The sequence below is a fragment of the Rhinoderma darwinii genome, chromosome 4 (genome assembly GCF_050947455.1).
Source record: "Rhinoderma darwinii isolate aRhiDar2 chromosome 4, aRhiDar2.hap1, whole genome shotgun sequence".
Taxonomy (NCBI): Eukaryota; Metazoa; Chordata; class Amphibia; order Anura; family Rhinodermatidae; genus Rhinoderma; species Rhinoderma darwinii.
Genome location: NC_134690.1, coordinates 140,123,719 through 140,151,183, shown reverse-complemented (window position 1 = coordinate 140,151,183; position 27,465 = coordinate 140,123,719). Strand labels below are relative to the sequence as shown.

Genomic DNA, 27,465 nt, shown 5'->3' with positions numbered 1-27,465 from the left:
TTTAATGTAAGATCTGATTGCACTAAAAACACAGGGAAAACGCCATTAAAAACGCTACGAAAGCGCATAAAAACGCAGCAATCTGCTGTGGGTGAATCCAGCCTAAAAAGAGTAATTATGAGAAATAAAAACCCGGTAATTGTAGCACATTTTATGTGACTAGTGGATTACCCTGCCACCTTCTCGTAGGTTCTTCACCATTAGGCCTTGTTCACACAGTGCAGATTTGCTTCAAATTTTGCACGTATTTTGTAAGTTAAAAGCAGGAACAAAACCTAAACAGAAGTAGTATTTAAAGGAAGGCCTTAGGCCCCATGCACACGACAGCAAAAAACCTCCGTAACTGCGGTCCGCAAAAACGGAGCCATTCACTTTCATTGAACACTGACACCTCTACGGAAGGGTGTCAGTGCCGTGGAAATGTTCCGGGAATTATGGAACATGTCCGTTCTTTCGCATTTTGCGGGCCGTGCTCCCATACTTTGTATGGGAGCACGGCCCGAAAATGCGGCAGTCAGCGGCCGGCCGTGCCCGCAATCGCGGGCCGTGATTGCGGGCACGGTCGTGTGCATGGGGCCTTAGGGTACGTGCACACACAAACTAAAAATGTCTTAAAATACGGAGCTGTTTTCAAGGAAAAACAGCTCCTGATTTTCGGCCGTTTTTTAATCAGTCGCGTTTTTCGCGGCGCTGTTAACGGACGTTTTTTGGAGTGGTTTTTCTATAAAGTATTGAAAACGGCCCCAAAAACGGCTGAAGAAGTGACTTGCACTGCTTTTTCGTGGGCATTTTTATGCGGCCCCGTAAAAAAATGCCCTGTCGGAACAGAATGCCGTTTTTCCCATTGAAATCAATGGGCAGATGTTTGGAGGCGTTATGCTTCTGATTTTTAAGACGTTTTTCGGGACGTTTTTGGCCCAAAAAACGGCTGAAAACACTCATTGTGAACATACCCTTATAGTTCTGCTTTCCAGGATCCAATTATGGTTTTGGCTTAAAATGCATACAAAATCTGCAGCACGTCTGCACTGTGTGAACATGGCCTTACAAGTAACTTATATTTCTTTTCTATAACCAATCTATAAACCAGAACATTTGACCACACTTAGGTCCCATTAGAGGGGTTTTCCCAACTTATTCAAAAAAGGGGCAGGGTAAGGGGGGGGGTGTATTAATAAAAAAAAAAACATTACTCACCTCACAGGTCTCTGGCGTTCCAGCCGCGCCGCCCCAGTCCTTCCCGCTGCTATTTATTGACATGATTGCAGTGATGATGTGCTTGTATACCCACATGATCGCTGCAGCCAATTACTGGTGTTGGTGGGTATACTGCATAAGATAGCTGAGGCCAGTGATTGGCTGCAGCGTTCACGTGGGTTTACGGATACGCCACCCCTACAGCTGTGTCAACAAACAGCGGCAGGGATGCCAGATTAATGGAATTGTATTGTACAATCTGAACTGTTACTTTTATCAGTGAGTAATCTGAGGGCCTGTTCACATCAGCGTTGGTTTCCGTTGAGGGGTTCCTTCTGACCTTTCCATAGGAGGAACCCCTCAACGGAAATTCAAAGTCAACTGTAGGTTCTGTTTGCATTACCATTGATTTTCAATGGTAATGTTTCCGTTGCTAATGGTTTCCGTTAGTGACCGTTGTGTAAGGTTTCCGTTTTTTGACAGTCAATAGCGCAGTCGAAAGGTCCGATGGAAACCCTCAACGGGAACCAACGCTGATGTGAACACAGCCTAAAACTGTTTTGTATAACTCTGTTTAAATCTCGAGAGCAGATTCTCCTGAAAATAATAGAAAAATCATTATATGACTATACAGAAATGTCCATATACAGTACATTAAAGTGGATCGGGCCGATATTTCCGCTGGCCTGTCTGGCGGCAGCATAAGGAAGACACGCTAATTTTAGCATGCTATCACTTATTAGTTTGAGTATTTAGAACTTGCGGGGTGCGGCCAGCACTAAAAGTATGAGTACAAGTATATGCATATGTTCATGCTCCGTCGCAACCCCCCGCGCCATCCAGCCGCTGATTGCAGCTTTTCTCCATATTTACAATAATCTGCGTGTCTGTCTCTTCTTTATACCGTCCTCAGACAGGGCAGCATGAATATCTGGCCGGTCCAATTACCAGTAGAGTTTCCATTATTGTCGTGAAATTAAAAATGTTTCCTGTGTTTATTTTTGCAGAGCAACTTGGCTCATTATGTGGGTCTTAGTCACCACTTGCGAGTTCTAAACTTTGTGTGCAACTACTTTGACAAGTTAGATCCAGTATCATCTGCCCATTTAAAAGTTACAGACACTTTGTTTGATGGTGTGAAGGTCAGAATCTTTGAACCCAAGAAGGAGACGCGTGGATCATTACAACGCAGCATCGTCTATGTCCATGGCGGAGGATGGGCTCTTGGAAGTGCAAGTACGTTTATATTCCAGAGAGAGAGACTCCTTTAAATTTGGGAATCTATATGTAATAATATATTGTGGTAATCTGTACAGTGACACACCCTATATCTCCAGCAGCCAAGCACTATGGGTGCAGTCACACGTGGCAGATTTGGTTGCAGAAATTTCTGCGACTGAAAATCAGTTTTCATTGATCTGAATGGAACTTGCAGACATCCAGGCACCTGCTGCAGAAACAACCCTATTCAGATGTATTGAACAGATTTTCAGAAATGTTTGCCATGTGTGAATTAACCCTAAGTCTATGTTCACACGGCGAATTTTGCTTGGCGGGTTCCGCCGCTTTGTTCCTGCCGTCAGCAGGAAGATTCCTACTACCATTCATTTCAATAGGAGGTTTGAGCTGAATCCGGCCGAAGATCTGGCAGGACGCTTCTTTTGTCTGCCAGCTGAAAAAAAATTAGCTTGCGGTAAAAAAAGCGTCTGCCTCCCATTTGAAATGAATGGGAGGTGAAATTCTGCAGCGGTATCCGCGGCGGATTCTGCCGCAAAAATTCCTCCGTGTGAACATGTGAGTTTAGGGCTCAATTCACACCAATGTTTTACATGCAATTGGCAGTATATGTATACCAGGAACACCCCACAAGACCTGCCGTTTTGGGGATGCTCTGACCTGATTCTAACACAAACTTTAAAAAGTGACTGTTCACTTGCTGCCTAATATATTCCAACCCTTGACCGGTGCCATTTTAATAAGATAATGTCAGTGTGTATGTAATGTATATATGAAAAAGTAACCGCACCAGGACTTTCAGAATCAAAGGAGAAGTGTTGATTTATTCATCACTCATTACATCTGGTGTAATGCGAACACCGATTTCCACCATAACGTTATACCAACAGTCAATCATGGTGATGGTGAGGCGTAGCAGACTTCCGCCATGAGACGACACACTGAGTAAGTCAAAGGTGAATGCCAGCCCCCAGCGTTAGGACCGCCACAAACTCCATGATCGCATCCGAGAGATTGAAACAAGTGTCTCACAATTGGAGGACATCACAGTCCTGATTCCTGAGAACATAAATGGCCTAGAAAAAAGCTGCCAATATGTGATTGGATGACCTCAAGGACCGGCTCTGCTGAAAAATCTTGCTACCTGAACGGTCAGAAGGATGAGATTTTTGTGCCTTTTTGGAGCAATGGCTTAAAGCCGCCTTTCCAAATTCTATCTTATCCTTGGCCTATGCAATTGAGAGAGCCCATAGGGTTCCTGCTCGCCCTCCATCTCCAGGGGCACCCCTTGTCCATTCCTTGCCCAGTTTCTTAGCAGGAAAGATCGTAACGCCGTCTTACAAGCTGCTAGACACAAGGGAGGAATTACCTATCAAAATACGGTACTTCTATTTCTATCTTCCCTAACGGCTCAGTGACGCTCCAGAAGACAAGAAAGTGGTGATCTAAATGAGAGACTACACTTTATTATATAACCCTGTTCTTGATCAATTTTACCTGCAGGGCCCTCCTCCTCAACCCCCATACATTTCTCCCCTCAAGGAATTTAACTGATCAGATACAGTTGGGTCCAGAATTATTTGGACAGTGACACAATCTTCATGATTTGGGCTCTGCGTGCCACTACATTGGATTTGAAATGAACCAACTGAGATTCAATTGAAGTGTAGACTTTCAGATTTAATTCAAGGGGTTGAACAAAAATATCCTGTGAAACGTTTAGGAATTGCAACAGTTTTTCCACACCGCCTCCTCATTTCAGGGGCTCAAAAGTAATTGGCAAATTAACATTACCATAAATAAAATGTGTAATTTTTTTTACAATACTTTGTAGAGGAGCCTTTGCAGGCAATGACTGCCTGAAGTCTGGAACCCATGGACATCGCCAAATGCTGGGTTTCCTCATTTGTGATGCTTTGCCCGGCCTTTACTGCAGCTGTCTTCAGTTGTTGCTTCTTTGTGGGTCTTTCTGCCTTAAGTTTTGTCTTAAGTAAGTGAAATGCATGCTCGATCGGGTTGAGAGCTGGTGATTGACTTGGCCATTGCAGAATATTCCACTTCTTTGCCTTAAACTCCTGGGTTGCTTTCACAGTATGTTTTGGGTCATTGTCCATCTGTACTGTGAAGCGACGTCCAATCAACCTTGCTGCATTTGGTTGAATCTGAGCAGAAAGTATATCCCTGAACACTTGAGAATTCATGCAGCTGCTTCTGTCTTTAGCTACATCAATAAACACTAGTGACCCTTTGGCAGCCATGAGCCGTTCCAAGCTGCCTTCATACTTTCTTCCTCTCATCATTCTGGTACAGGTTGATCTTAGTTTCATGCTGTTCCAGAACTGGGCTGGCTTCTATACATGTTGTTTAGCAAGGTCTAATCTGGCCTTTCTATTTTTGAGGCTGATTAATGGTTTGCACCTTGTGGTGAACCCTCTGTATTTGCTCTCATGAAGTCTTCTCTTTTTGATAGACTTAGATACTGATAAAACTACTTCCAGGAGAATGCTCTGCACTTAAGTAGATGTTGTGAAGGGGTAATTTTCTTCACCATGGAAAGGATTCCGCGATCATCCACCACTGTTGTCTTCCGTGGACGTCCAGGACTTTTGGAGTTCACGAGATTACCAGTGCACTCTTCTTTTTTTTTTTTTTTTTTTTTTTTTCCAATAATGTACCAAACTGTTGATTTGGCCACTCCTAAAATTTGTGCTATCTCTCTGAATGATTGCTTCATTTTTTCAGCCTAATGGTGGTCTGTTTCACTTGCATTGAGAGCTCCTTTGACCTCATGTTGTGGGTTCACAGCAACAGCTTCTAAATCCAAATGCCACATCTGGAATCAACTCCAGACCTTTTACCTGCTTAACTGATGATGGATTAACGAGGGAATAGCCCATGCAGCCCATTAAATAGCTTTTGAAATAATTGTCCAATTACCTTTGGTCCCTTGAAAAAGAGGCAGAAACATATTAAAGAGCTGTAATTCCTAAACCCTTCCTCAAATTTAGGATGTGAATACCCTCAAATGAAAGCTGAGAGTCTGCACTTTAAGCGCATATTGATTATATAACTGTATGTTCAATATGTTTTGGTAAACCACTAAAATGCCAAAACTTGTGTCACTGTCCAAATAATTATGGACTTAACTGTATGTGGTGATATCACCACCACATTTTCAAAGCATACACGTTTTACTCCAGAACATGTTCAGTCCTGGAGTCTGTCTTTTACCAATCCAGAGCAGTGTCTGACCATTCTTCCGTAATTGCAGACTTACTCCAATACCACTTAACACCAATCAACATAACTGAAGAATACACCCTTTTTGTCTTCCCCTTATGAATAACCAAGATAGAATGCCTGACCAGCTCCAAATCTTTTTGGTCACTAATAAATCTAATGAAAACCATTCATTCTTTTAGGACTGCTTCAAAACGTATTTCCAAGGCTGTCTTTAATCCGTAATTTCTTTCATAAAAAGGGAATCTGCTACAGAGGGGCTGGAGTTCGCATGAAACTGCAGACATCTGAAACAATACATGTGGCTGACCCGTCTGAGCCTAATCGACTAGCCTAGCTCCAAGCTGGACGAAGATAATTGTTCCATGAGTACTTTGAACTAGGCAACCAAGCTAGTAGTCTTCTTGCTCATCTTATACATTAAAACAGCGCCTCTCCTATTATTCTTAAAATTAAGTTGACACAAGACTAAGATACTCCGAAAGTGACATTGTGGCATATCTGAAAGACCTCCAAAGCCCGTCTCTGACTGCAGTCCAGAGAACTTTTATGATTAATCCTATTCCATCAGATGAGATATCGGGAGATCTTTCAGACATGACAAAGGGCAAATCCACTGGCCCAGACTGGCTTCCCTTGGATGTTTTTCTAAAATACTAGAATGAAATGAAACCCATCTTTACTGGAAGTGTATCACACCTCCTATGAACAAACCTTCCTTCCAGACTCCTTTTATGAGGCAGCCATTATTATCATATTGGAGGACCCGTTGGAATATGGCTCTTACAGGGCTATTTTGCTGCTAAACATCTTTTTTTTGTTTGTTTTTTGGCCACTTGCAAAGGTCCATGCCAATAGGCTTATTAAAGTCATTACCACACTGATCCATCTGGACCAAACCAGCCAAAATGCTTTGGATAATATCCGAAGAGTGCAAATTGTCTCCCAGATGGGAGAGTCTGGACTGGAGGATTGGGCTTTGCCTCACTGGATGCGGCCAAGGCCTTTGACTCCATTAAATGGCCCGATCTTTTGAATGTGCTCCACAAAGTTGGTCTCGGACCTAACTTTATCACCTGGATTTCTAGATTATACAAACACTCTTAACGGCTCGTTATCTACCCCCTTTTTCTCTTTTCAGATGCACCTGACTGTGGTGCCCGTTGTCATCCATGTTTTTTTTTTTTTTTTTTTACATTATCTGCGAAACCACTGACCGTTCATCTCCGATATGATGTTCCCTACAGTGGTATATCTCCTCCTACTGTGGCTAAGATTAAATAGACCAGTACACAGATGACTTAATGGTGTTTATAGCACACCCTGACACTTCTCTTCCAAGAGCAATCCAACTGAATGAGGACTTTGGAAAATATTCTGGACTGCATATTAATTGGACTTAGTCATTTCTAATTTATTTATCTCCAGATAGATCTCATCTAGTGAACTCCTATGGTCAAGGGCTTAAAGGCGGTTGACCATTTTAAATATCTAGGCAATCTACTGTACATCGACAGGGATTTTAGCAAAATGTTGCCCCTCAGTGTTAACCTGTTAATTTTAATTTGTCTCTAAATAGAGATATTATGGGGATCCTACCACTTTCTATATCGAGCCGTATAAACCTTACTAAAATGTAAGTGCTATCCAAATGACAGTTCCTTACCCCTATACTTAAAACTTTCTTCCAATACCTTGATTCGCAGACTATATCTTTCATGTGAGGCTGGACTGGATCACTGCTCCCGCTGCCATGTACTTACCGGTCCCTGGCGTCTTCTGGCTCCTAGCGCCACTCTTTTCTCCCAGTCTATTCTGCTGGTGGCCTCCCCCCACACCTCTCCTCTACAGCTCCCCTGTCGGTCACTAATGTGCCTTGACTCTCCCTTTCTTAAAGGACGTGTGTTGAATTTACCCAACTTTCCCGGGTACTTAAGGTACTTTTGCTCTTTGCCTGAGCAATTAGGTTCACAGCACAGTGTGATTGTGCAGTGAAAGAAGCTGGGCTGGAACAATGAGAAGTGTAGGACACTGATTGGTCAGCCTCATACACTCCTCTGTACAACACCCAGTTGGTAAAAAGTAAAAACACGCCCAGTTGTCCATTGAGAAACTCATTAGCATAAATCTAAACTAGCTCAAAACTTGCTCACAAATGATCGTTTTTCAAAATAAAAACCACTGCTGTTATCTACATTACAGCGCCAATCACATTATGTAGGAGATAGGGCACCTATAATCTGGTGACAGAGCCTCTTTAAGTTACCAACTGGCACCTGCCTTGACCTACACTAGTACGGACCCTGCATCTTGCCTGCTGTAATTTGTATTTTGACTGTCCACGTCGGTTGCTGCTAAAAGAGACTACTCTGGGGGTAGTGACCTGGGGATTCTATCGGGCCAAAGAGGTTAAAGAATGAACACCTAGCTATCCCTTAGACTCTGCTTCCCAGTTTAGCCCTTCGCCAAAATGGTTGGCAACACAGTGGATTTATACCATATTTTGTTGACTCCGTAACAGTCACCAATCTCTCCCAGCCCTGTGACAGAATGAAATATATTTATAGGAAAAAAAAAACAATTAAAATTTCACACTTGCTTTTGCATTAGTTCTGTAAAAAAAAAATAAAAAAAAATGATGGGATCTTAATGCTTACTACACCTCTAGGGGTATGGTTTTAAAAATGGGGGTTTTCTAATGTTCTGCACTTTGTTAATGCAATCTTGTCTTGGAGCATAAAAACAAAATGGTCTGCAAAGTTTCAAAAATTACTGTTGTATTTGTAAGTATTAAAATATACTAAACCAAATATACAAATGTAAGCACATTTTGAAACAATTTGTGTCAAAATTAGGGAAAAGCAAAAAAATATACACCATTCAGCCATAACATTAAAACCACTGACAGGTGAATTGAATAACACTGATTATATTATTGCAATGGCGCCTGTCAAGGGGTGGGATATCGGCAGCAAGTGAACAGTCCGTTCTTGAATTTGATGTTTTGGAAGCAGGAAAAATTGGCAAACGTAAAAATCTGAGTGACTATGACCAGAAACAAATTGTAATGGCTAGACGACTGAGTCAGTGCATCTCCAAAACAGCTTGTGGGATGTTCCCGATATGCAGTGGTTAGGGCCCACCAAAAACGGTACAAGGAAGGACAACCGGTGAATCGGCAACAGAGCTCATTGATGTGTATGGGGACTGAACGTTAACTGGTACGATCCAACAATAGAGCTACTGTAGCACAAATTGCTGAATAAGTTACTGCTGGCTTTGATAGAAAGGTGTCAGAATGCACCGTGTATCGCAGCTTGCTGTATTTAGGGCCGCTTAGCCATGCATCGGGCAGAGTGCCAATGTTGTACCCTGTCCACCGCCGAAAGTGCCTGTAATAAGCATGGGAGCATCAGAACTGGACCATGGAGTAATGCAAGAAGGCGGCCTGGTCGAAGGAATCACATTTTTCTTTTATCATGTGGACGGCCAGGTACGTTTGTCACTTTCCTGGAGAAAAGAGGGTTCCAGGATGCATTATGAAAAGAAGACAAGCCAGCGGAGGTAGCTTGATACTCTTTGCAATGTTCTGCAGGAAAACGTTGGGCCCAGGCATTCATGTGGATGTTACTTTAACACATGAGACCTACCTAATGCTTTTTGAAGATTTAATACACCCCTTGACGGCAACAGTATTTCCTAATGGCAGTGGCCTCTTTCAGCAGGATTGTGCACCCTACCACATTGCAAAAAATATAGTCCGGAATGGTTTCAGGAACATGACCAAGAGTTCAAGGTTTTGACTTGGCCTCAAAATTCCACGGATCCCAATCCAACTGCACATCTGGGATGTGATAGAAAAACAAGTCCGATCCATGGAGGTACCACCTCGCAACTTAAAGGGTAACTAAACTTTCAGAAAACTTCTGACGTGTCATAGTGACATTGGTAAAAGATATTCCACAGCACTCATGTTTACACCACTTCACTTCAATTTAGAGAGAGAGAGATGCAAATTCCAAGCCCAGAAATCCCATCCAGACGGGTATTGGTATAAAAAATTGAGGACCGCATCCATATGGCAAAAATATATCTGTGTTTATTAACACATCCCAAAAATATCAAAGAAGCTACGTTTCGACTGCGCAGGAGTCTTTCTCAAGCATAGTGGCATGTCAGAAGTTTTGATCGGGGGTCTGAGCAAACAAACTAAGCTGCAGAAGCGCTCGGGTGAGCGCTGAGCCGCTTAATTTCTGATCTGCGTTTCTTTGAAACAGTTGATGTATGGGCCCATAGACTTTTTATTGAGCCCGTACACCAACTGCTCGGCTTTCCGAGAAAAGCTGATCAGAAACAAAGCTGCTTTTGCCACTTCGTTTTAGCGATGGTGGGGGTCTCAGTGCTCAGACCCCCACCGATCAAAACTTATGACATGTCAGAAGTTTTCTGAAAGTTTAGTTACACTTTAAAGGACCTAAATCTGTTGCTAGCGTATTGGTGCCAGATACCACAGGACCCCTTCAGAGGTCTTGTGGAGTCGGTGCCTCGACAGGTCAGAGCTGTTTTGGCTGCATGGGGGGTCCTATATAATATTAAGTAGGTGATTTTAACGTTATGGCTGATGTATATTTAATAACATAACATATTACAGTGTGTGATGTGTGTATATATATATATATATATATATATGGGGCTTATAGCAATTATTAGTAAATATTAGGGAGGAACTAGGTGATCAAGGCAGAAAAGAGCAGTATTCGGCAGAACTGAATAGGGAAAGACTAATGTTCCTGCTGCTGTTGACTGTCACATTTTTACACCCTTCTTTTCTATCATCAGGACTACATAGAATTAATAGTAGTTATGAATTTTCATGTTTAAAATAATCCTGTCTATTCTTTTTAATAGTAATTATTAAAAGTTGAGTATTACTTTATATTATCTGCAGTGGATACACGCCAGGAGCTGATGTGTCTTCTCTCTTCCGACGCCAAGGTTGAAGGACCTGTGGGTGACGTCATCATTCCCAGCCAGCTTCTTTCACTGCAGACACACAGCGTGACGTCACCCACAGGTCCTTCAACCTTGGCGTCGGAAGAGAGAAGACACATCAGCTCCAGGCGTCAGAGGGTACAGTTGAATTTGCAGCAGCATCACCATGTGCAGGTAAGCATAGTAAACTCCCTAGAGACGAGCATATTAACCTTTTGGACGCCTGGAGCTGATGTATCTTCTTTGTCCGACGACAAGGTTGAAGGACCTGTGGGTGACGTCAAGCTGTGTGTCTGCAGTGAAAGAAGCTGGGTGGGAACGATGAGAAGTGTATGATGCTGATTTGTCAGCGTCATACACTTCTATTCACAAAGCCCAGTTGGTAAAAACACAATACACGCCCAGTTGGTAAAACCAGTAAACACGCCCAGTTGGTAAAACGAGAAAACACGCCCAGTTGTCCATTGAAAAGCTCATTTGCATAAATATAAAATTGCTCATAACTTGGGCAAAAATGATAGTTTAAAAAAAAAAAAAAAAAAAAAATTGCTGTTATCTACATTGCAGCGCCGATCACATTCAATAGGAGATAGGGATTTGATAATCTGGTGCCAGAGCCTCTTTAAGGGATTAAAATATACTTTTTGTTACTTCAGCAGGGCTCAGCATTACCTAGTAGATTTTGTCTTTTCCATATTGATTATATTATTTATCATTAATTTTTTAGGAACGAGATCCTACGACAGTCTATGTCGAAAAATTTCCGAAGATGTGAATGCAATTGTCGTTTCTGTTGAGTAAGTTTAAACAATGATCTTCCAGTTTCATTCTTTAGAATAGAGCACATTTACAGAAATCAGTGACCTAATTTTATAAAATGCCCCTAGAAAGGAATCCTATTTGCAATGTTGTTCTCACGCCAACTGTTAAAATATGTCCAGCTATTTTAGATATTATCCTATTAGTTAAGTGTTAAATTAATCAAATATTTTGTCAGAAAATGGTGGCACCGTCAAGCAAAATGTGTAATATGAGCATGGAGTGAATATGATGTGGCTCGGCTGTTTCTGTGACTCCCGTAGAAATAAATTGAGGGAGCTGTGCACATGCGCAACTACCTCTCCATTCATTCCCTGCCTAGATGCAGTGGATGCCTCACCAGACAGGATGAGGGTAGGGTGACCCTTGTTCTTTTAGGGTCCCAGAGCGAAGACCCACACATCTAAGACAATTATGGCATATTTCCTAGATATGCCATAAATGTTTCATTTGGAAATATTTATTTTCATACAACTCTGGTCCCTCACGGTGATGTGTACACTATAGGTTCCTGATAGGGTTGTACAGAATTATAAAAAGATGGCTGCTTACTTCCAAAAATGGCACCACACCTGTCCTTCAATGAATCTGAGCTGCAATACCAGACACAACCTATCGACCGGTATAGTACTGTTTCTGGAAGAAAGTAGCCATGTTCTTCTAATCCTGCACAACTCTTATAACACCATAGACCATAATAAAAATGCTGCAGGTGACTGGGCTGTACAGCAGTAGTCGCCAAAATGACACCTCCCCTCTCTGACATCACTTCCTCCTCTGCAGTTATTGGCTGATTCTGCACATCATAGACGTCATACTCTGCTGAGAGTTCTCTGCTCCATTTTAGCTTCTTCCTCATGCATTTGAACCTGCATTATCTGCAAGAAAACCACGAGATCTCAGTATTACCAGTGTTCTGTGCAGAGTGAATTCAGGGGGTAGGCAGAGCAGGAAGTGTGTATGGTATAGCTCCTGGAAGTGATGTCAGAGTAGGCATCGTTTTGGCAACTTCTCCTGTACAGCCCAGTAGTCCAGTCTGGATTCATACTTTAGGTAGCGTGTTAACATAATTTACGTAGTGTTAAAGGGGTTATGTGGGGACTGAAAAGTATGAGAGTACACTTGCTAATATACATTCTGGTCCCCAGTCGCGCTGATTTATGAGATTTTAATAGATTTCTATAGCGCTGGCGGGGAACTGGAAGTCTAGTGGCACAGTCTTCCTTCATGCCGACACGACTCTTTACATAGACTACAGTGGGGCTGGTCAGATGACAATCGCTACATAGAGTACAGTGGGGCCGGTCACATGGAGAAGAGTCGTGTCGTCATGAAAAAAGACTGCCACTAGACTTACTGTCCTCGCCATCGCTATAGAAATTATTAAAATATCATAATCAGTCCGACGGGGGACTGGAATGAGTACATACTGCAGTGAGTACACCGTGTCGTGGAAGTCAATGGCTCATAATATATTAGACTGAAATTTAGACGAGTGTTCCAACAGACGCTCACGCCAGGCACTTTATCCAGCATCCTAATCAGGATATGTCATACCGAGATATATCGAGAGAGGAGAAAAAACACACAGACGCTGCTGATATGCTCAAAATACTCCTCTGGGGGTTTATTTCCAAACTCAATTGCAATACTATCATTCAGAAGGGGTGTAGGCTTGAGGTTAACCAATCCGAGACAATGTGACAATATTTGTTATTCAGCCAATTACAGGCATACGATACATTCCAGATACATCATTATAATTCTTCACACATCAGGTTTGCAGGTGGCCTTATCTCTCTTGGGCAGAATGTTCCTGTAAGATGGGGGAGGCATTCCCACACGCATATTTGCCACCCTCCCATCTCACTCCCTGTGCCTTCTCTGCAAGCTTCGTATGGGAACCAAGGTCAAAGATAACTGACTAAGAAACATACGAAAATCAATATTAATATGCTTGTGTTAAAGGAACAATGACTTTCCTATTCACTACAAAAGAACCAAGATGGGAACTCCAGACAAGATGGCTGCTGCACGAAACGAAATCATTGAAACATTATTATAATCACTTTCACATATTACATATCTTAGTAATTCGGCATCCTGCTTCATAATTCACCATGTAATTTCATACAGAGAAATATAAGCAAATAAACCATCTTTCTCAACTGCCAATACTCTTTGGTCCCCACATAACCCCTTTAACGATTAAAAACACTTGTAATTGTTTATTGATTCTTTGTAGTAATTGACTGAACAATTTGCTTGGATAATCCTCTTATTAAAACATTTGAAGTTCAGAGAAATGTGTCCGGAAGGTATTGGCGTGGCAGTGATTATACCAAATTTTCTGTTCAGTGACGTCCTCTACCTTGCTTTTCCTTTAATGTACGTAGCAGACAGAAGGTAGAACACGATGTTCACATAATACCAAATAAGCGTTCCATGTCTGATGGTACAGAAAGCTGTTAATAAGCTTCTATTACACAAAATAAATGTTTATTAGCTTCATTGGCTAGCTGGATGCACTCTGCATTATTTCAATGTGGGGCAGAGAAGGAGCAGAGTTGGAGTACTGCAGCTCTTTACTTCATCTTTACTGCGAGAGATCTAGTTAAACTAACTGAATAACTTTGTGTGTGTAGTGGGAGATGGCTAACTACTAAACTCCTGTAATTACAGTACTTCGGTACTGATTCAATCAGGCAGTCCCTCTTTCCAGTGTGAAAGAATGTACGAACAGGAGAGTGGAAGGGTATGGCAAGTGCAATATGAGCTTGCAGGCTTGTAGAGACAGTGAGCATGACCGGTCTGCATCTCCACTCTATGGGCTGATGCACACAGTGTGGTCATATATATATATATATATATATATATATATGTGTGTGCTATGACCACACTGTGTGTGTGTGTGTGTGTGTGTGTGTGTGTGTATATATATATATATATATATATATATCATTTTTTGGCACAATAGGACTGCAACGTGTGAACAGGCCATAACTGTAACATGACAATGATAACTTCTAGTTAGTGAATTAGAAAGATAGGTCTGCAGCACAAATGGCTACGCTTTTAAGGGAAAGACTCCATAAATGAACTGCACATGAGCACTGTGAAGTTTTTCCTTTTCACTGGTGGTGATATTCTTTAAAAGCAACATAAACAACATCCAGTGCACCAAATATGAATGTTTCCTTGAGTCTGAGGCTGCTTCAGAAACTGTAATCCAACAATATGTATGTCTTGTATCCAAGAGACATGGTCATGGCTGACCATGGTATGAGGGGGGCAAGCTATCATCTTGATGGTCTCCTAACTCCCTACTGCTGCGGTGTGTATTTATGTGCCGCTAAGTCGAGAGATCACGGCACAGAACCTGCAGCATTGCATCATCATAGGTGTATATTATATGTATAGCGCGTGTATTATTCTGATAGCACAGTGTTTCTTAGGGCAGAGATATGAATCATACTGCACCAGACCCACCAATATTCCGCTCCTTACATCATAAACATTACAGACGACACAGCAGTGGCACAAATGATGTATTGTATTACAATATGCCACAACATTTTTCATATGTTAAACTACTGGACATAGAGTGCTAAGCCATGACTATCCAATTTCAATACGATCTATGCAGACAGAGGTGCAGCCCCTCCTGCCCCTCCTTCAGCCATCTTAAATAATGAATAGCATCAGTGTAAGCAGGAGTTATTTATTTATATATATATATATATATATACTGATAAACAGACCGGGAGCACCGCAGTCCATGGAGTTGATGTCTGGGATAGTATATAGACAACTGTGATTTTTAATCAGAAACATATAATCCAATAAAACATCTTCATGAACCTCTTAATCTATTTGTTATCTTTATGTTAAGAGAAAAAGCTATTACAGTTCAAAGCTGCGGCCCCTTGGGGCGCTCCTTACCCGTTTTTGTGTCACCCTTGTTGCCTTCAAAATTCTTGAAGGAATTGCCTGCAAAATGCTCAGTGTGAATAGGGCCTTAACCCCTTAGTGACCAGCCCATTTTAGGCCTTAATGACCAAGCTATTTTATTCGTTTTTCTATAGTCGCATTCAAAGAGCTATAACGTTTTTATTTTTTCGTCTACATAGCTGTATGAGGACTTGTTTTTTGCGGGATTAGTTGTGCTTTTTAATGGCACCATTTTTGGGTACATATAATTTTTATATTAACTTTTATTAACCTTTTTGGGGTGGATTATAAAAAAAAACTGAAATTCCGCCATTGTTCTATGCGTTTTTAAATTGACGCCGTTCACTATGCGACGTAAATAACATGTTACCTTTATTCTATGGGTCGGTACGATTACGGCGATACCACATATGTGGAGGTTTTTTTATGTTTTACGACTTTTGCACAATAAAAACACTTTTGAACTAAAATTATTTGTTTTTGCATCGTCGCTTTCCAAGAGCCGTAATTTTTTTATTTTTCCATCAATGTAGTGATTTTTTGGGCTTGTTTTCTGCGGGACAAGACGTAGTTTTGAATGGTACTGTTTTGGGGTACATGGGACTTATTGATTCATTTTTATTGTGACTTTTTTGGGGAGCAATGGAAAAAAATTGCAATTTCGCCATAGTTTTTGGCGTTTTTTTTTTACGGTGTTCACTTTGCATTTTAAATTACATATTAACTTTATTAATGGAGTCATTACGGTCGCGGCGATACCACATATGTGTACTTTTTTTTTTTTACACTTTTACTAAATAAAACCACTTTATGGAAAAAAATGGTTTTATTTATTTTTTTACTGTACTTTTTATTAATAATATTTATTTCACTTTGATGACTGATTTTATTAGTCCCACTAGGGGACTTTACTGTGCGATGTTCCGATCGCTGCTATAATGCTCTGGTATACTTCGTATACCAGAGCATTATTGCCTGTCAGTGTAAATCTGACAGGCAATCTGTTAGGACGTGCCTCCGGCGCGTCCTAACAGGAATATGTCCAGGGCAGACCTGGGGGCTTTTATCAGTCCCCCGGCTGCCATGACACCCCATCGGAGACCTGCGATTGCATTCGCGGGCCGCCGATGGGTGAGAGAGGGAGCGCACTCCCTCTGTAAACAAAGTTAAATTGACGGCGGCATTTAACGGGTTAAACGGCCGCGATCGAAGTAAACTTCGATCGCGGGCGTTGGAGCAGGAGCTCAGCTGTCATCAGACAGCAGAGCCCCGGCTCCTGCCTGCACGGGAGACCCGTGCAGGACTTAGACTAGGCTGACGTGAAAAGGCGTCAGCCTAGCCTAAAGCCCAGTAGTGAATCACGTTAAAAGACGTATTAGTGGTCACTAAGGGGTTAAAGAGTCTCTGTCACCAGATTATAAGTGCCCTATCTCCTACCTAATCTGATTGGCGCTGTAATGTAGATAACAGCAGTGGTTTTCATTTTGAAAAACTATCATTTTTGATTAAGTTATGAGCAATTTTAGATTTATGCTAATTAGTTTCTGGGCGTGTTTTTACTTTTGACCAACTGGGTGTTGTACAGAGGAGTGTATGAGGCTGACCAATCAGTGACCAATCAGCGACCAATCAGCGTCATACACTTCTCATTGTTCCAGCCCATTGTTACAGTGTGATTGTGCAGTGAAATAAGCTGGGCTGGAACAATGAGAAATGTATGACGCTGATTGGTCGCTGATTGGTCTGCGTCATACACTCCTCTGTACAACGCCCAGTTGGTCAAAAGTAAAAACCTGCCCAGTTGGTCATTAAGAAACTAATTCGCATAAATCTAAAATTGCTCATAACTTAATCAAAAATGATCGTTTTTCAAAATGAAAACCACTGCTGTTATCTACATTACAGCGCCAATCAGATTATGTAGGAGATAGGGCATTTATAATCTGGTGACAGAGCCTCTTTAAAGATGGCTTGCCACCAGCGCGTAGACCGTACTGACACCTTGTGAAGGGAGCATGACGTCTTCTAATCAGCACAGTGTGGCAACTTGATACTTTTCACAGCACAGCTCTTGCATCACACCAGAACTAGATCTAGATCCAGTCAACAAGTGTGGAAAGAAAAATGTGCATTTACTGAAATCAGCAGAAAGATAATATAGAAAAAAGACCCAAAATACATCTACACCTGCCAAAGCTCAGTCCAGCATCCCTGGAATTGGCTGCTTGTCTATCATTTTCATATCTGTTAAACTGGGAGGTCTAAGATGTGCTACTTCAATGGGTGTAATATCTTTTGTATTAATAATTTTCTATTTTATAGGAGTATAAATCCCCTCACCCACTTGTATTTAGTGAGCATACTTGGTTTATTACAGCTGTGATCATCTTTCTCCAGTACGTATGGTTTATATTTGTCTATTATGTTTGTAGGTACAGGCTAGTGCCAAATGTTCATTTTCCAGAGCCAGTAAACGATGTTTATGCAGCCACAAAATACTTTTTGCAACCAGAAATTCTCGCCAAGTATTCTGCCGATCCGAACCGGATTGCAATTTCTGGAGACAGTGCTGGAGGAAACCTGGCAGCTGCAGTGTGTCAGCAGGTACGTGTATAGACTTGTCAGTCGTCTTCCCTTATTTCTTACAGCAGAGAAACCGGCAAACTATTTTATCTTGACATGTATCAGCGATGTCCAGTTGAGACATGGGTTCAGTTAATCCTTGGATAAAGGCCTGTTCACATCTGTGTTGGAGCCTCCGTTAGTTTCCGGTAAAACCAAGGACACTTCGACGGAACCTGGTCAATGGGTTTTGTCATACAACGGAAGCGGTTCTTCTAGTATTTTCGTTGTTCTGCTCCTCTGACAGAGCAGGACAACGGAAAGATCAACGCAGGTGTGAACAGGCACTAAGCTGATTTTAGGTCTAAAGATTTTTTATAATGTGGCAATATTTTTTTGTTAGCGCAATTCATTTTGAAACTGACATACTTTTAACCCTTTCATTGCTGGGACAATTTCCACACTTGTGACTAGAGATGAGCGAACTTATGAAAAGTTCGGTTCGGCTGGTTCGCCGAATTTCTTGAAAAAGTTCGATTCGGACCAAACCTGTAATTCAAGAAAGCCCATAAAAATCGTGTATGGAGCTCCCGTAATGACGGGTGGCTACATGTGTGCACCCGGCATTACGGCAGCGTTGCTAGGCGACGTCAGTAAATAGTCACTGTCCAGGGTGCTGAAAGAGTTAACTGATTAGCAGTAACTCTTTCAGCACCCTGGACAGTGAATTCCGATCACAATATAGAGCAACCTGTAAAAAAAAAAAAAAAAAAAAGACGTTCGTACTTACCGATAACTTCCTGCTTCTTCCTCCAGTCCGGCCTCCCGGCCGTTGCCTTGGTGACGCGTCCCTCTCGACATCTGGCCCGACATCCCTGGATGACGTTTCAGCCAATGTGACCACTGCAGCCAATCACAGGCCAATCACATGCTGCAGCGGTCACATGGACTGCCGCGTCATCCAGGGAGGTCGGGCTGGATGTCAAGAGAGGGACGCGTCACCGTTGCCTTGGTGACGCGTCCCTCTTTCGGCATCCAGCCCGACCTCCCTGGATGACGCGGCAGTCCATGTGACCGCTGCAGCCTGTGATTGGCCTGTGATTGGCTGCAGCGGTCACTTGGACTGAATCGTCATCCCGGGAGGTCGGACTGGTGGAAGAAGCTGGGAGTTATCGGTAAGTAGGAATTTCCTTCTATTTTTTTTACTGGTTGATGTATATTGTGATCGGAAGTCAGCACCCTGGACAGTGACTATCTCCTGACGTCGCGTACTGGAAAATCAGTGACTCATAAGCCGGGTTCGGTCAAAACGTGTTCGGCCGAACCCGGTGAAGTTCGGATTCGCTGCGAACCGAACTTTTCACGATGTTCGGACCGAAACCGGGTTCGGTTGTGCCGGTTCACTCATCTCTACTTGTGACCTACACAAAGAAAATCTGAATTTAACAATCTGAAAAAATTATATCACAGCCCCATACTGTTACTGAAAGTAGATATCTGGCACCTTGTGAAAATGCCACCAAGCACATTATCTATAAAACATCATGTTAGTGGCTCAAACTCTGACCCAATCAGACCCTAAGACGCATAACACCTCCTAAAACGATCATCACATAGTCATCAAAACTGAACAGACCAAAAATCTCCTGGTATCTGGATCACAGAGTCGACAAATGATCCGATTAGGCGCAGGGGATGATTAAATAAGAAACTGCTCATCTTCTCACCACTAGGTTGAGTTCACACGTAGCGTAAATACTGTGGGAAAATCCGCAGAATAATCTAGTAGTAGCAAAGTGGATGAGATATGAACAAATCTCATCCACACGCTGCTTAAATGATAAGCGGACTAAACTGAAATTGACCTGCGGTGCGTTTTTTTTTTTTTTTTGATCCACAGCATGTCAATTGTATTTGTGTAAGCGCTGAATATTTGTTGTGAGTTTCCCCCATTGAATTCAATGGGGAGGTAAAACCCGCAAGAAATAGCAGAAGTTGTGTTTTTTCCGCTGCAAAAAACGCACGCAGCGTAAACGCTGTGGAATTTCCGCAACGGAATTGTGTGCGGAAATTCGACAGCATTTAAAGTAGCAGCAAAGTGGATGAGATTTTGGAAATCGCATGCCCACGCTGCGGAAAAAAAAATTACGTGGAAATGTTAATAAATTGACCTGCGGTGCGGAATTTAAATCCACAGCTTGTCAATTTATGCTGCGTTTATGTTGATTTTCTGTTGCGGGTTTTCCCCATTGAATTCAATGGGGATGCAAAACCCGCAACAGAAAGCCAAGTGTTGCAACTTTTGCGGCGTATATGCCGCAAAAATCACAACTACGGAAAACAAAAAAAGAATCGTACCCAGAACGCCCTCCTTTTTCCTCCAGTCCGGCCTCCTGGGATGTCGTTGCATCCCATGTGACCGCTGCAACCAATCAACGGCTGCAGTGTCACATGGCTTGCAACGTCATTGTAGGAGGCCGGACTACGCACCGAGATGAGGGTGCGGGTAAGTATCAGTGCGTTTTTGTTTTTTTCAAGCGCTGCAGCGGATATTCTTTCCGAGGAACTGCACCACAATGGCGGAGGGACGTGTCGCCATGTCCTACGTAAGTATGAATTTTTTTTTATTTCTTCCAGGTGCAGATTGTCGCAGCGAACATTCCGGTCGATAAACTCCACTACGATTGATGCAGTTTTTCGGCAGGAATTCTGTGCGGCGCACAAGGCGGATACTCTCTGGGCTTTTACTCAGATACACAGCGTATCTGCCCTGTGTGAACATACCTCTATAGTAGAAAAAGGATCCCTCTAACCACATAGCCACTGTAATTGTTGATAACATGAAGAAAAGTTTAGTATTTTGCCCACTGGGGGTCAGTAGAAGGCTGTACAGGGGAGAGATGGCCGTAACAGGCTGTGATCTTTCTTGCAGTTTACCCCTCCATTACACATATACGCACACCGAGAAACCAGAAGTGAAACTTTTAATCATGATACCAACTACAAACAAGTGCTGCACCCTGAATATTGCACGTAAAGCTTTGACCCTGGTATCGTTTGTTTGCTAAGATTTTTTAATATGACACCAAGATCTAAGCTATATCCCCTATTTGCCTAGTTGCAGCAATTGTTTAAAGTTATGATGCATTACATACTTCCTTGTTAGTGTAAGGGTTAAAAGATATTTGCCATAATGTAAATGATTTGCCCCATGGAAAATAATTTTTAGCATAGGAAATATTGTACCATTGTATTGTTTCACCTGTTTCTTCCTACAATACAATGTTTGCCACTAAAGACTAAGGGCTCATTCACGCATCAGTTAAAGGGGTTATCTGGGTCTTTATAATTGAAGACTGATCCTTATTATAGTCCATGAATTTTAGATTGGCTGGGGTCCGAATCTCGGCATCCCCACCGATCACCTGTTTTAAGGGGTCGCGGCGCTCGCACGAGTGCCGCAGCCTCTTTATTGTTTACATAGTTTTCTTCCTTGCTCATAATTGGACGCGCCATTCCATTTGTAGCGGCATGGCAAGGTATTGCCCCACTATCCCATTCGCGAGCGCCACAGCCCCTTCAAACAACTGATGGGCGGGGGTGCCAAGAGTCAGACCTTCATGATCTAATATTGATGGCCTTTACTGTCTGTCTCGCCCATTCAAGTCAATGGTTGGTTAAAACAATAGACCGCACACTGCAGGGATCCGTATGTGGTTCGTTTTTGCGAATCCGTTTTTTGCGGCCATACAAAAACAAAGAAGTGTGCATGAGTTTGAAATGTGTAGAATAAGTTCTCTGGGTGATATTGCAGGTTTCATTTATAGTTTTAGCATCATACACAGAATTGTTATCATTGACAACCATAAAATCATTTAGATTGTTAATGATAACTATCTCTATTGCCAACCTTGAGGTTTTCGTAATTGTTCACTGTGGCCAAATGGCTGTTTATGGCCGGGGGAAGGGAAAAGTCAATTCTTCACCATTTTTTTTAAGATCTTTTCTTGCTGTCAGTGAATGGTAATGGTTTTCCACAGTTGCATATTCAGTTTAGACAATCTTTCCTTAACTGAACAGTCAGGACTTCAAGCAAATATGTTTTACCTACACTGGTACATTGTAGCAAACTACCAGGACTGGATATTCTTGCTACTGATGTATTTATCTAAATTTGATACAATTGTGTTCACCTCGTCAGCTATGAGCGGAAGTAGTTTTCATTCACTGAAAGTAGAGATCTTGAGAATGCTAAGGAGATTGAAAGGCCTCATACACATGGCTGTATTCGGGATCCATATCAAATGGATCCAATAGCCTGCTCTGGGCCCATACTATACCTCTGTGTGCCTCCAATTTTACACAGAGGCACATGGATGTCCTGTTATGGAGCTAGCACAATTTTGTTCTATTGTCTGATGAGTGAGGTCCAGGTTATCAATATCATATGATACTTTTGTTACTCTTTCTTATTTTTATTTCCATACAGCTCATACAAGACGAGAACGTAACAACCAAAGTGAAATTGCAAGCTTTAATTTATCCAGTGCTCCAGATAATCGATTTCAACACACCCTCCTACCAGCAAAATATGGACATGCCAATACTGTCTCGCTATGTCATGATAAAGTTCTGGCTGGACTACTTAAATGGTAGCCACTCTTTTGCCCATGCCATGCTGGTTAATAATCACACGTCTTTAGACGTAGGTGAAGCAGCTGCACTTCGGCAACTTTTAAACTGGAATTCATTGTTGCCTTTGTCCTTTAAGAAGAACTACAAGCCTCTGATACAAAATATAGGCGCCCCCACTATTGTTCAAGAGGTACCAGCTTTATTTGACATCCGGGCATCTCCATTGATTGCACACAAGGAGACCCTTCAGAAGCTTCCAAAGACCTATATCTTAACCTGTGAACATGACGTCTTGAGGGATGATGGCACCATGTACTTGAAGAGGCTGGAGGAAGCGGGTGTTGATGTCACTCATGACCATTATGAAGATGGCTTTCATGGCTGCATGCTCTTTGCTTCCTGGCCAACTTATTTTTCAGCCGGTGCCAGAACAAGAGATGGATATGTCAAATGGCTTATTGAGAATCTTTAATGAAAATGACAAACCAAATTTACAGGGACTACGAAAGCCAGATCAGGAAAAAAAATGAGACTTCCTTTTAGTTCTGAAGGACTTTCCTCCTTCGCAACTGAACAGGACAAAGCTCTTCAGTATTTATTTACAGTATGTCAGTATACTTGGATATGCCACAGCAGAACTGGAATTTTATTAGAACACTGTCTGTTACATGCTTCACCACTGTTTTAGTCGTTACTCTTGTTATTACACTTGAAATATTGTATGTCAGTCTCAGGCCTCATTCACACTTGCGCGTTTTGACGTATTCTGCCCATATTGAGTAGTTGCAGAATATGGACCTAAGGTTATTCTCGGAAGGTGTTCACACCTTTGATGTGCATGGATGTTTTCCCACACAAACTGTGTAATACACAGCATTTTATATTGGTTGCTGTATAACTCCCCATTGAAGCTCTGATTTCAGTTCTTATAGGAGGGAATACAGTGGGGGAAATCTATCAACATTTTTACGCCAGTTTTCTTGCCTACTAAAGTCGCAAAAGGGCTGAAATGTCGGAATTTGCATTGCAAATTGCGACTTTTGACCTTTTTACACCGCTCTTGCCACTTTTATGAAAAGCATAAGTGGCTTTGCAAAAGGGAATTGGGGCCACAGCTGCCCACAAATGTATTATAATTTACCCCAGAAAATGTGCGTAAATTATAGTGGCTGGGTTCCGCACTGTACCTCCTAAGATCGGACTACACCCACAAAAATTCTTCTCACCTCACCGCTCCTCTTTTCCCATCTGGGTCCCCTCACGCTCCCTCAAAAAGTTGCGGCTCATACAAGGTCCTGACGTCGATGTATATGACACTGCACTGATAATGTTGAGTGCTGCATCACATATTAGGCCCTGACGCTGCTCGCTGTCAGGACCTTGAATAATCCGCAGCATCTGCAGTGAACCCGGTGGGGAGTAGTGAAGTAAAGAGGAGCAGTGAGGTGAGTAAACTTATTATATTATGTCCTGCGGGAAGGGGGAAATGGATGGAGCACAGCTTGTAGCCACGGTCAGGTGAAACGTGACGCATTTATTAGGGGGCGTTCGCATAAATGTGTGGCTAATTGCCCCAACTTTCTTTGGCACATGAAACGCCAGAGTTAATAAATTCCCCCCAGTGTGTTTTACAGCATCTCTATAGAACAGCACTGAATGTGATACAGCTCCGTATTTCGCATTATGTTACAGCCCGAAATTTATATTGAAGTGTGAATGAGGCCTTTGAGAAGTAGAAGGGCTATGCAGGTTTGCAGTTCATGTGTAACATGAGTATTGTCTATTGTATCAGTGTAGTATAGGTATATTTTTTTTCTGCCCATAAGATTAATTTTCTAACCTGTAAGTGAGGTTACAAACACTCCATCGCCTCATACCAAACACACCGTGGAATGAAATGCAAGGAATTTGAGTTAATCACTTGGTAGCTTAACCTAACTTTCTGTTGTTTTCGTCCATAACTCATGACTTAATACCTGCTGTAATGATTTTGTTGAACAACATTGCAGACTTTGCACTAACCTTAACTGACCCTCATTGTTTTAAAAGTGAAAGCAAACGCCTATGTGTCTGGCCCCTGTCCAGAAGCTTGTGTAGCGTCTCCTTATCTTGCTTCATAGGTTTTACATGTGGATGTCCTATATGTTTTAAGCTACATACAAGTTCTTTTTACCTCCAGCAAAGGAAATCCATGCAATTATATGTTAAAGGCGTTTTCCCACGAGGGACACTTATGACATATCTGATGGATATGTCATAAATGTCACATGCGGGTCCCACCTCTGCACTTATTTCTAGAACGGGGCCCCCTAAACGCCGTTCTACCGCTCTGTGCTTCGGCTGACTCGTGTGATTTCTGACCGTGAAGAAGAAATCTGCGTCGTTTGCTGAGCTACACTGTTTCTCATAGAACTAAATGTTTTTTACGGAAACCGCATAGCTCGCATGCTACACTGCTTCTGTAACTGCCATCTGCTACTTTCGCGGTAACGGAAACAAACGAGCTACGCTGATTTCTTCTTCATGGTCGGAAATCACACGAGTCAGCGCAACTCCCGACCATATTGTAATGACAGGGGGTAGGGAAACAGACAGTGAGCCCTAATCTACCCACCACTCAGACCCTGCCTACTTGCAACGACCCGCCCTAGGCGACGGGGTACAACTGGGCGACGGTCCCTACGCTCAGTAGGTGCACAACAGACAAGGGGACACAAGCAAAGGGAAATGGGGCAGTTGCCCACGGCAACACCGTGAGCAACAAGAGAGGTGAAGGAGCCGAGTCAAACCAGGAATGTACGAGGCACCAAACGCAGAGCAGGAGAGTAGTCCGTAAGCCGGGGTCAGTATGAAGCAAGGTCAAATAGCTAGGAGCTGCAGCATGGCCAGGAAACCACACGAGAAGAATCACAAGCAAAGGAGGAACAGGAAAGGCAGGTATAAATAGACAGAGGGCGGAACTAGCTCCGTCTGGCCAGGCTGCGATAGGCTCTCCCACTCCTAAGCCTGCCATCCTGAGTGGTGGAAGATGGAGTCAGTCTCAGAGACATAGAACCAGGTGCAGACTGATTACCCATGGGCGTATACACAGAAGTGCCTGGCAGATCCTTTACACATATAGTCAGGAAGTGGTCGGAAGTCAGCGGGACCAATAAGAGGTATAATGGGGTTTAGGGAGCCCCGTTCTAGAGATAGGTTCGGGTCCCAGAGGGGAGACCTGCACCTATCTGACATTTATGACATATCCTAAGGATATGTCATAAATGTCCCTGATGGGAAAACCCTCTTAAGTTTCTCAGTAGTGACAGTGTAGTATTTTAGAAATGTTTTCTGTAGTAGTGGGCATTCCTTATTTGGCATTCTGCTCACTGAGGAGAATGGGATGTGTAGAATTTTTGTGCTTTTTTTTCCAAATGTTTTCTTGGAGTGTGAATAGAAGTAGATATCAACGCACAATTAACCATGTAATGCACCATTTCTTCACATGTAAAGAGAAGATCCAATTTGGCACCTATTAGGGCATATGGATGTAATAGAAAGAGGTAGCCTGCTTGGGACCCCTCTCTGAGCCAGAGCGGAGAGCTGAAGAGCACAAGCAGCATCTCTGGTGGACTTGGCCAATCCATGTTTTACATGGACGGCCATTCATCTGAAATGCCCCCTAATAATACTACATTCCCTTGCAGTGACCATTGACCAATCCCATACTGCAGGAATTGTATGTAATTTCATAACCCCTCTTAATTATTGCATAATGAAAAGTTCTACAGCTTCCTAATACACGGGGGGGGGGGGTATTTATTGAAACTGGAATTTCATATCCTGTCTTAATAGAAAACAAGCTGAAGTAAGGCGCATCACTGAGTGAAATCTGTGCCAGCTACAAATTTCAGCTACAATTTCCACCAGAAGCAGTGCACGAGCAATCACCACGGGAGTCTGGCTCCCTCTATGTAACATTGTGGTCTGTCTGCATTCCCATGTGGGTTGGTGCGTGTATATGCCATTGTGAGTAGGTTTGGCGTTTTCAGTGAGTCTGGCATTGACTAGCAGTCGGGCCCCCCGCTGCAACAGACAGAGAACTCCGGTCCCAGCCATTTAATTCTTAAATGCCACTTTCCATAGCAATTGCAACATTTAAGGGGCTTGACAGAGGGGGGCCGCTCCCTCTCTTGCCCATTAGCAGAGTGCAAACACAGTTGCTGCCCAACGATAGTTTGCCATTGCTGCTGGGAGCCTAAAAAAGGCCTACCACAGCGGTACTCCTATTAGGCAGTGCCAGAGGTTTTTTTGTAAATAAAAATTAAAAAATACACATTTATACATATGGTATCGCCACAATCTTAATGACCCGAACAATAAAGTTATTACATTATTTCAAACGCAGGCTGAACGGTGTATAAGAAACGACTGAATAGCTTATTTTTTTTCCATCCTCATTCACAAAAAAAAATTAAGAAATGTAATCAATAAGTCCCATGTGCCCCAAAACGGTATAAATAAAAACTATGCAAAAACAAAAAATATATGAAAAAAAAATGTGTTTTATAGTGCAAAAGTAGTAAAACATTTAAAAAAAAATAACTATACAAATTTGGCATTGCCATAATCATATCGACTCATATATTTTAGAGACCCTATAGCGGTCCCATGGTAGGTACGTGACTGAGAATGTTCCAATTTACTGAAAGCAACAGAGCTTTTGAAAATGGTGAGGCTACCTCCCCCTAAACCGTTTATGGGCCCCCTCCTACCACAGGCTCTATTGCAGTCCTGTGCCCTGCCCCTAAGGTAGGTACATAACTGATAATGTTCCTGTTCACTAAAAGCAAA

At 42.4% G+C, this 27,465-nt stretch overlaps 1 protein-coding gene across 1 annotated transcript in view; it reads left to right on the top strand.

Moving 5' to 3' along the window:
* NCEH1 (neutral cholesterol ester hydrolase 1) overlaps positions 1–26,253 on the top strand; it is a 31,572-nt gene extending 5,319 nt beyond the window's left edge. The window contains exons 2-5 of the mRNA XM_075861623.1: positions 2,205–2,433; positions 11,393–11,462; positions 17,868–18,039; positions 22,487–26,253. Coding sequence (XP_075717738.1) covers positions 2,205–2,433; positions 11,393–11,462; positions 17,868–18,039; positions 22,487–23,104 — 1,089 coding nt within the window. The 3' untranslated portion in view covers positions 23,105–26,253. The remainder of the gene's footprint in view (positions 1–2,204; positions 2,434–11,392; positions 11,463–17,867; positions 18,040–22,486) is intronic.
* Positions 26,254–27,465: the final 1,212 nt, after the last annotated feature.